Genomic DNA, 10,267 nt, shown 5'->3' on the forward strand with positions numbered 1-10,267 from the left:
ATCATATTATATTAATACGAATACAAAAATATTCATGCTGTTGATTACTGCATGTTAGCTATATTCTAAAAGTTATGTTTTTCTAGAAAGATTCCGCTTTGGTCCGCAGAGTGAGCGAACACCGCTGCGAACATGCTTGCGTATTAAATCTAGTCCTTCAGTGACCAGAAAGCGGTACCGGCGAGGAAGAGAGGCGGGACTTCCTCTTTCTTGGCCCGCGCAAGGGATCTTTGGGAATTGTAGTTCTCCGTCTCTTCACCGGGCGGGCGAGGCAAGATGGCGTACGTGTTTCCCAAAAAGGCCGGTGTGGTGCTCAAGCAGGTGAAGAGCATCGTGGTTCGCTTCTGCCCCTTCGAGTCCAACGTGGAAAGCACCAGGTGAGGTGCACCCGTCCCTCGTCCTCCGCTGGGCGTCAGCAGCGCGTCGTTTCTAGGACAGAAATAATGGCGGGAGGGCTCAGGTCTTAGTTGCCGCGTTTTTGTTTCTCTCATAAGTCTTCTCTGGTTACAGGCAGCAGCTCAACAGGTGAAGCTTTATTTTCTCGGAATGAAAATGCAGTCTTGAGGGGGGGGGGGAGTTTTTCCTGGTGTTGCCAGCTCCAGGTTGGGAACTTCCAGGAGATTTTGGGAATAGAGGGGAAGAACCTCAGTAGTATATAACGCCATGGCGCCCCCCTTCCAAAACAGCCCTTTTCTCCAGGGGAACTGATCTCTGTGGACTGGAGATCTGGTGCAATTCCGGGAGATCTCTGGGCACTACCTGGAGGTTGGAAATCCTAGATAAAAGGGCTTAGGCTGCCACTAAGAAAAAAGGTGGCAACCATAGGTCGTCCTGCTTTGAAGTCTCACTTTGTGAGCTTTAAACTGACTGGCATATAATACCAGGTGAAGCATAGACTTTGGTTATCTTGTGATGAAGGAAATGCTTTCTGCATTTGCTCAAAGGCACCGTTTATGTGCTGAGAATGGATCTCGAGGTGGACATCAGAAGAGTCCAGGGTACAGACCTACTCAGGGTGTAGCTAGCCACACAAGCACTTTTAAGGTTAGTTCCCCCAATGGTGTAGATGTGTTGGGCCATGGATGTGTGCGGTTCAATTACATTCTAGGAATTCACCTTAAAAGCATTTGTTCACTCAGTTCTGTGTAGAGAAAGAAGGAGCTTCTGGTTCTCTTCCCACCCCTTCTTTTGCCAGTGCATGCTGGTAGAAATGGGGTGAGAGGAAAATCTACCTCCCCCTTCAGTGCTGAGCAAATGAGTGTATTTAAGGCTAGTTTCCCCAATATACATCCGACATTTCCCCAATATACATCTGACTGTATAGGTCTATCATGTAGTTTGGCCCTATGTAGGACTCCCACGGCTCCCTTGCCTTTAACAGCTGTTGTGTGGCAGGCAGAAATTCAACAGGTATAGATTGCAGTGACAGAGAAGTTTCCTCTGATGGTTTTGCCCTTAGTGTGTTCATTAAAGGTACAGAAGCTGTGTTATTGCAAAAGTGAAAATGCTGCTCTTAAGGTATTCATGTAAGAGCCCAGTTAAATGGAATGCCTGGCACATAAGGGGAAAAAATGTCATTCTGTGCTGCTAATGGCTTAACATTGTAAGAGCCCTGCTGGATCAGACCAGTGGTCCATCTAGTCCAGCATCCTGTTTCACAATGGCCAACCCATTGCCCTGGAGGGCCAACAAACAGGGCGCAGAGGCCAGGTCCTTCCCCTGATGCTGCTTCCTAGCCCTGGTACTCAGAGGTATGTTGCCTTTTAATATGGAGGATCCCTTTAATAAACTTGATGAATCTGTCTAATCCCTGTAGACATTGAACTCCTAGCTGCTATGCATATGTTTCCACACTTATGCTTCTTTGGCAGGTGAAATGACCTGTGTTTAATAAGATGCCACCCATGTAGAGTGCTGCAGAGACATGTTTTACTTAAAGAACTCCCATCATGTTTAAATTCAACCAAATACTATAACTACTTTGACTTAATCCAAAATAATGGTTTAGATTATATGTTTGTAAGAATTTCCTTTCACTAAAAACATGCCTTTAAAAGTAGAGATTCTATTGTTCTTGAAACAATCTGATTTTGAAGGGCTTAGTGATCAGTTTTGTATACACGTTCTTCTGCAAGCGTAAAATTGAGACTGAAAGACAGTGATTTGCTTAAGGACCACATTAGAGGTTGGATGCAAAATTAGTTCTCTGTTTCACTCAGGCTTACTCTTAATAGCTTTTTTTCCTCTCCTTGAAATATTGCAGGCTTAGTTCAGAACATAACATGTATGTTTGGTTCTGTGGAACAAATGCCATAACATTTAGATCCTACCTCTTACTTTAAATTTGTATAACTACCTTGGCTGGATGGCAGTGAATTCAGTCCAGAGTCCTGACAGTACAGACCCTAATGGTTGGGGGTTGCAGCAATCTTATGCTAATATTTTCTAACAGTAACTTATGCACTTTATCGTAATGGAATTTAAAAAATAATTTAATTTTGTAGGTTTTTAAAAAAATCTTGTTCATCACAAGTCTCAGATCTAAAACTGTGTGATAAGCAAACAAATAAAACCTTCATGGCTATCCCCTGAAACTGTGTGTCTATACATCAGCGTGTCTGCAAAAAATTACCTTCTGTTGGCTTGTATTGCACAAGAACAGCTTGAGCAACTGATTTTGTAATCTGTTTAGCAGTAAGGAATTTTGGGGCTAACCATTATTCTTAACTTGGGGAGGAGTTTCAAGAATGTGAATATGTATGTATTTTAGCTATATAAAAGAGGCTGTGAATACATGAAACTAACATACTGACTCAGGCCATAGCTCTGTAAAGATCATTGTCTGCTCTGAATGGCAGGTGTTTAGCGACATGACAATCCCTTCTGTATACAAAGCAAATACTCTAGCAATGAGCCATGGCTCCTCCCCAAGTTGACAGAATCTGTAAATTGCTGCTTTGTAGCATTGATCTATATTTCCTAACTCTCTGATCAGAAACTTCCTTCAGTGTTTACACACGAAGAAAACACATGCATCCAACAACAACTGTGACTTGAAAACAGAAGTGAAGCATGATGGATCGGAACCAGTAATAGATGTTCAGTTTGGTAAGATGGTATTCCCTGTTTTAGAGCTTAAAGTCAGGGTTTCTGGCTGATTAAGGCCCTTAAAACAATAGTCCGGCTCGACTGACCCTACTTAAAATGTTCTTATGCTGTAAGAGCTTTAATTTTCAGTTTTGAAGTAGCAGCTCTCTTTTCAATTTAACGTTTGTTGATTCTGTTACAAAACTGACAGCTTCAGCATCCGAGCCATTGTCTAGAGAATAATGTGTCCCCAAGAATTCAAAAGCTTCCCATCCTTGTCTGAAAAATCAATGTGGGTTCCAACCTATTTTACTCGAGGGGTGGGGTTCTCATGGAGAAAAATCACACTACTCAACCCAATAATTTTTTCAAATGTGTATTTTTCCCTTGCTCATATAACTTTGCTTTAGAAACAAGTATAAAAGATGACGTTCGTTGCTTTCCTAAGAAGCTGATGATGTACGAGTATTTGCTTTTGATGATCAAAGTTTATCTTGATGTGGCATCAGAACCCTCTTACGTTCCTTCAGTCTGTTGCAGCAGCCTTTCAATGAGCAATGCTAGGAGGCAGGAACTCGATTGAAGAGAAATAGAGAAAAGGGTAGGAATGCCACCTGAGACACTATCTTTGGAGGCCACTAGGTGGCTCTGTGCAGCTTTCAGATAATGATTTGAGAAATGAAGTTACTCTGATATTGGCCAAAGCATCCTGCTGAAAAATGGTATTAATAATATTTATAGCTGTAATTAAATTCAAAGTTTCTCTGACTAAACCGCATGTATGCTGAATAAGAAGACATTGCCTAACCCAACCCCACTGACCAGTTTTTCTGCAAAATATAATTAGAAGATTGCCATCTGACAAATTATGCCATCATTACCAATAGATAATCATCAGTGTGTGGATTCTCTGAAGCAAGACCCACGTCAATCTGATTGTATAGTTTCTAACATTTTAGTACCACCACCCCTTCTAATATTCTACTATGTGAAATATTTGTCACAGGCCTTCCCCCCTAAAAATGCTGGACCAGACAAATGCCCTGTTTCGGTCCCAAGAAAATCAGGTATCGTTTGTGCAATTAATAGCACAAATTAATAGAAAAGAGTTATGATTTCTGAGATATGGAGTGAATGAAATGGATTCTGAGATATTTAGAAACAATTTGTTGGTTATTAATCAGCCATTCCTGTGCTCTTAGTCACTTACCAAAATTGGCAGTTTTAGTTTTAAAGTAATTAACAGAGAATAATAAACTCACATTTTTAAAACAGTCTTAATAAACTATTGAGTAACTGACTGCAATCCTAAGAAGACTTCAGTGGAATTAGAAGGGTGTAACTCTGTTTAGAATTGCACTGTGGAAGTAGTACCATATCATCAACTGATAAAAGTGATAGCACTTTATAATTCTGAGGAGAAGGAGGTGGAGGTAGGTATCTGAAGGTTCTTTGGCATAAATATTGACAAATAAGGAGAATAAACTGCTCCATATTCTTGGTAATGTATTTTCTGCTGGAAACTTTAATGCTTGCTGACCATACACAAGTCATTCTGATCATCTCCAAGGCCCTATTTATTATCATGTCCTATTTGTTGTCATCATCAACTCCCCAGGCCTGGAAATTGGAAAAGAGCCTTCAAGATCATGAAATGTAGTGATGTCCATTAACCATAACTTCTTGGGTCATATGTTATATTTACATTGAAAAAGCTGTCATTTTAGAATGTTGAGCTGTGCTCATGCGAGCAAGAACTATGTTGGTTGTTGTGGATTTTCCAGGCTGTACAGCCGTGGTCTTGGCATTGTAGTTCCTGACGTTTCGCCAGCAGCTGTGGCTGGCATCTTCAGAGGTGTAGCACCAAAAGACAGAGATCTCTCAGTGTCACAGTGTGGAAAAGAAGTTGGCAGGTCATTTATATCAGGAGGGTTGGGGTTGGGCTGAGTCATCCTGTAAGAGTTTCCCAGGGTGTGGAAACTCCTACAGGATGACTCAGCCCAAACCCACTTTCCCGAGTAGATATAAATTACCTGCCAACATCTTCTCCACACTGTGACACTGAGAGATCTCTGTCTTTTGGTGCTACACCTCTGAAGATGCCAGCCACAGCTGCTGGCGAAACGTCAGGAACCACAGTGCCAAGACCACGGCTATACAGCCAGAAAATCCACAACAACCATCGTTCTCCAGCCATGAAAGCCTTCAACAATATAAAGAACTATGTTGTTGAAACAACTGTGAAATCTTGTCCTTCATTCTTGACAATACCTCTCTCAAAGTATAGATCCCATAAACTATGCCCATGATCAACTTGCAAATGCTTACCTGCTTAAACAAATTTGAGAGACTGAAACAGGCTAGGATCCAAAGACCAAAAAAGGTGGTTTCCATGCATATACTGGGTCTTTAGGCTCCAACTTCCTGCAGCAGTCTCCTGATGTGCCCCTCCTCCACCCTAGAAAAGCCACTTATGAGGAGCTACGCACCGTCAGTGCACTATTTAACACATGACAAGCATTCCGGCAGAGAGGAAAAATCGGTAGCATTAATACATGCACGTTTGGCTGTTTGGATTCTGGCCTCTTGTATTACTACCTACCTTATATTTCTTGCCATGCAAAGAAGGGTGGAAAAAATAGTATTGTACCCACAATTACATTCTACTAAGTAATTGCTTCAACGTTTAGAAAGCAACATAACAGGAAATGGACATGATCTCTGTGCAATTAGCTTGAATTACCTGTAGTTACTAAAGTAAGATATTGAAGTTATATAGAGCATATTTACCATGAGCAAATTACCATGTGTTCTTTTAGCTTTATGTAGAACTATAAACTATTTTAATCATTTGCTTCCCCCCTTCTGTATTGTAAATTGTACTATTTCCTTTTCAGCTGATGGTGACCGACTGATTATGAAAGGTGCCAACTTGTCTGTTAGAGAAATGTTGAAGGCATTTAACTCTATGTGCAAAGCAAAGGAACTTAAGGCTGAAGAGAAGACTCAGAAAAAAAGTGCCTGAAAACCAGCAATATTTAAAGCCAAAATTTTATATGAACATGATAAAATGAGCCAATAATGGAGACTTTACTGATAACTGCATGAAATGTGACATGGATGTAGATCAGTACTGGCTAACAACTGGAAGGGTTCTTTGAACTTTTGGTTAAAGATAAACTCTAGACAAGGGAAACACTCAGATTTAGCTGTTGTTATGAACACTTCGTATCGGTCCCCAAATTAATGCTAGTAAATAGGCAGCTCTTTGCATAAATGCTGTTTTTGTAAGGAGCAGATCTTAATAATTAAGAAGGGTTTATTGGTCTAGGCTGTGAACCGATGTGTTTGTCTTGCCCATAATATAATGGATTTCATATTCTAACTGTGCCGTCTTACACAGAGTTAACACCGTTCTAACTCCGTTGAAGTCAGTGGACTTAGATGTGTATAACCCTGTTGAGAATGGCACTGTAGACCTTTGAATTGTTTATGCATCCGGTAATCAGAAATCTTTCTGGCTTCAATCTTGAAAACCTCTGGCCCTGATTTAATGCCGGCTGTTTAGAACAAGTGACTTAAGAATGACAGCCATAGTTGTTGGAAGACGACATATTGATACAAAGTACTGTATTTTGGTATTCTGCTAAAGTGCTTGGTTTGTAGTCATTCTTCCCTATTTGGCTGTCAACTAAGAAAATGAAAATTAAAACCACACAATAATGAGAATGTTTGTGACTGAGTTCCCATCAGGTTAAAAAAAAAAGTACTGTTTGTAGAAGGGGTAATTTTAGGTGAAATAACATAGATTGGTTGTTTTTGTACATTTAGCAAAATCAATTCTGAAAGAGTGCACCTCTTGAAACACTTCTTGGAACTGAAACTTTGCTTCTTTGGGGTGTTACTTTGAAAACGTAGGGTGCGGTTTTGCAGTTTCAAAAATGTATCACAAACTGAAGAGAACTTCATCACATGGAGATATCTTGTGCTTGACCCACTGAAAATCATAGAACTATGGTCTATTGCATTTTCTCTTACAGTAGTTTGGAAAAACTTTTGCTAAATTAAAGATTTGGCAGTATTATATATCGCAGCAGCAGTGCATTCAGGAAAATGGAAGAAAATTGCATGGGAAATTGGCAAGAGAGGTTAATTTCTGCCTCTGCTTTGTGTGTTTGTCAGTTTGGCCTTTTGCCTTTGGGTAGAGTAACTAGTCTACTTGATGCTTCTCCTATGTCATGTTTAGGAAAAGAGTATACACACAGTCTCAATAGAATGTTCAAGATCTCTCTTTAAAAAAAAAGATCTCTCTTCCCAGCTGATTTTAAATTGCCCTGTTTAAAAAGCGTATTTGGTGTGGAAGCTTCTAAAAGTGGACTGGTGGTAGAAATCCCACCGTTCAGTCTTAAGGGGACCTGTGATTTGATTGCATCACCCTTGCAAACTTGCAGGACTACTCTGTTCAAGTGTTTCTCCTCACCAATCAAATTCTATGAGTGGTATCTGGGCACCCATCCCCAAACCTTTTAGGCTTTCTTTCATATTGTTTTAGGGTGTGTGTGTGGTTCACTGGTAGAGCATCTGCTCTGCATGTGGAAGGTCTAAGGTTCAGTCTCTGGTATCTCCAGTTCAAAAGATGAGCTAATAAGTGATATGAAAGACCTCTGCCTGAGACCCTGGAGAGGAGCTGCCAATTGTAGGCAGTACTGACCCTGGCAGTAGATCAGTAGTCCAACTCAGTATAAGGCAACTAGGGCTGTGCAATTAGGATTTGGAAAAAAGCCAAATTTTTGCTCATCTGGCTAAATCTGGCTTTCCCGAATCAAATCAGAGAATCCCAGATCCAAACTAGGAACTCAAATCCAGTCTTTCAAATAAATCTAGATAAATCCAGGAAATATGGCTTCAGCTTCTGCCTGGTTCTTTCCTGGGCTTCTCCTACTTTTTCTAAGAGGGGAAGGGGAGGAGGGAGAGGGAGGGAAGCAGGGAAGGGGTAGTGAGTGACCAATCTGTGTAGGAGTTCTCCTTGTCTGTCTGCCTTCTGTGAGTGACACTGGTTCAGTTGGGCTGTCCCTTGCTTCAGTTTGGTTTGGGTGGAATTCTGTTTTGACATGATTCTCTGGTTTGATGTTGGTCCCCCTGATTCACTTTTGTTCTGGGGGATTTCATGCATTCTCTTGCTTCATCTTGTTTATGTTGGGCTTTCTTTTGCATTTGAGAGTGTACCTATGGCCACTGGCAACCTTGTCCCTGTGTGTTTCTGAGAGCCTGCTTGGAAATGTTTCCCCCATATGAAACACTGGGGAGTAGCTGGGGCGACATTTTTAGGGGCCCATTGAATTGGACCCCAAGTTTCTTCCTGAAATTTGGATGGTCTTTAGAGGACAGTCAGGAGTAGGTTCCTTGCAAATTTGGTGGAGTTTGCTTGAAAAATGCCCCCCCCCGATAGCCCCCTAGATAGTTTTCTCCATAGGTAATAATAGCCAAATAAATCTGGGATTCTCTGATCTGTCTTTATTGGATCAGAGAATTTTTTCTGGGTTTCAGGAATCCTGGAATTTTTTGTGATTCCTGGAACCCAGATCTGAATTTCATGATTATTATTTTTTTTGTGCACACCCCTAAAGGAAATTGGATGTGTGTTCATGGCTGCTCTCTTTGTGCTCCCATGGGCCTAGTCTGTTCTTTCCCTTGATTTGCTTCTTCCTGTATCTGGAACCACAGTGTTCACTATGACAAAACAAATAAAAAAGTACGCTTCTGAGAGACTTCTGTGGCACGTGGAAAGCTCTGTATAGCTCTTGACAGTTGACTGGCACTTAAAAAAAACTGTTTGCAAACTCAGTTCCAGTGTAAAATTAAATTGGGAAGCAATTTTGGCGAGTTGGCAAGCAGTGACTCGGGAACCAAGCAACTGTATATTTTGCGCCTGGCTTATTGCTTTTATTTTTTAAAAGGCTTACTTCACAAATTAAAAATGGGATAGTTTGAACTCAGGTTCCAAGTCTTCCTGAGCTTGTTTACCAGAAAGGTCAAATGAGGGGAAGCAAAGGAAAATTGGGCTATGGGTCAGGTAGTGTGCTCTTGATGTCCTGTAAGAGTAAGCGTGTGAAACAAATATTTGTTTTGTGTTTTTGAATGATAAAATCATTCAAAAAAACAAGGTGCACCTTGTTCAGTCCTGTTGTTTGCTTATGACATATTATGATCTTTATGATAGGTTCCCCTCCACTAACCACAATTCTGGGGCTATTTATGAAAGATAATCTATTATATGTCTTTGACAGATCCTGCCTAACATTTCCACAGATTGAAGGCTTTCCATCCACAGAGCAGGACTCCCCCCACCCCCAAAATATTTCTCTTGTGGGAAAGGGGACCTTTGGGAATAGCTTGCAGAGGGAGGTGAAGGCCTACAGTAGTGGGTGGGGGGAGGTTGGCTAAAATCATCTGTGCATGTGAAAATTTTAGGTGGGATCCAGCCCATAGTGTGGAGTTTCAGATTCTCATCCATTCATCAGACTGGTGATTGAATATTCTTGTTCATCCTCATAACATCTTTCTGAAGACATTTTGGTTCTCATTTTAAAGATGGACCACTGAATATAATGATGATGTAACTACCCCAGGCCATCCAGTGAGTCCATGACCGAACTGAGAGTTGATAATGTGTCATACCACAATACAAAGTAAAGTGTGAGTTGACCTTCAGAGTGGAATTGCACATTATGTATCCCAAAATGCAGGTGCCCATGTTTAATAAGAAAAGTGTTATATTTTCCCAGTGGAGGAGACACATGGGATTGGATCCAACCAGTTCTGACCACCAAAAAATGCGTTGCTAGAGATTGTGGTACCTGCATGAACAAGGCATATAGGCTGGAGACTGTCATAAGGAAGAGAATTAGGTGAGACAAAAAAATTGCTGAATCCAACCCGTAGTCGTTGTGTACATCCGACATCTATGATACATGAAGAAGAAGAGACACAAGCTTCTTTTTAGGATGTGCCACCATTCAGTGTGGAAGGCCAGTTGCACAAGTGTTTGCTTTTAGTTCTGTGGTGCAGTGAGTAAACTTTTCCGTTTGGATGTTAAATTGGATAGTCTTAATTTCTACCTGTTTACAGAATACTGGAAATGAAGGGTTCCAACATAAGGTCTTCCTATACCAGGCATGAG

The 10,267-nt window shown here is 40.9% G+C and overlaps 1 protein-coding gene across 1 annotated transcript; it reads left to right on the top strand.

Moving 5' to 3' along the window:
• The first annotated feature begins 259 nt into the window (after window positions 1-259).
• Window positions 260-6,816, top strand: MRPL53 (mitochondrial ribosomal protein L53). Its single transcript, XM_054986023.1, has 3 exons — window positions 260-377; window positions 2,996-3,108; window positions 5,985-6,816. The coding sequence occupies exons 1-3, from the start codon at window positions 277-279 to the stop codon at window positions 6,110-6,112; spliced, it is 342 nt and encodes a 113-aa protein (XP_054841998.1). The 5' UTR covers window positions 260-276; the 3' UTR covers window positions 6,113-6,816.
• Window positions 6,817-10,267: the final 3,451 nt, after the last annotated feature.

This window comes from Eublepharis macularius, chromosome 7, assembly GCF_028583425.1.
Source record: "Eublepharis macularius isolate TG4126 chromosome 7, MPM_Emac_v1.0, whole genome shotgun sequence".
In the NCBI taxonomy this organism is placed as follows: domain Eukaryota; kingdom Metazoa; phylum Chordata; class Lepidosauria; order Squamata; family Eublepharidae; genus Eublepharis; species Eublepharis macularius.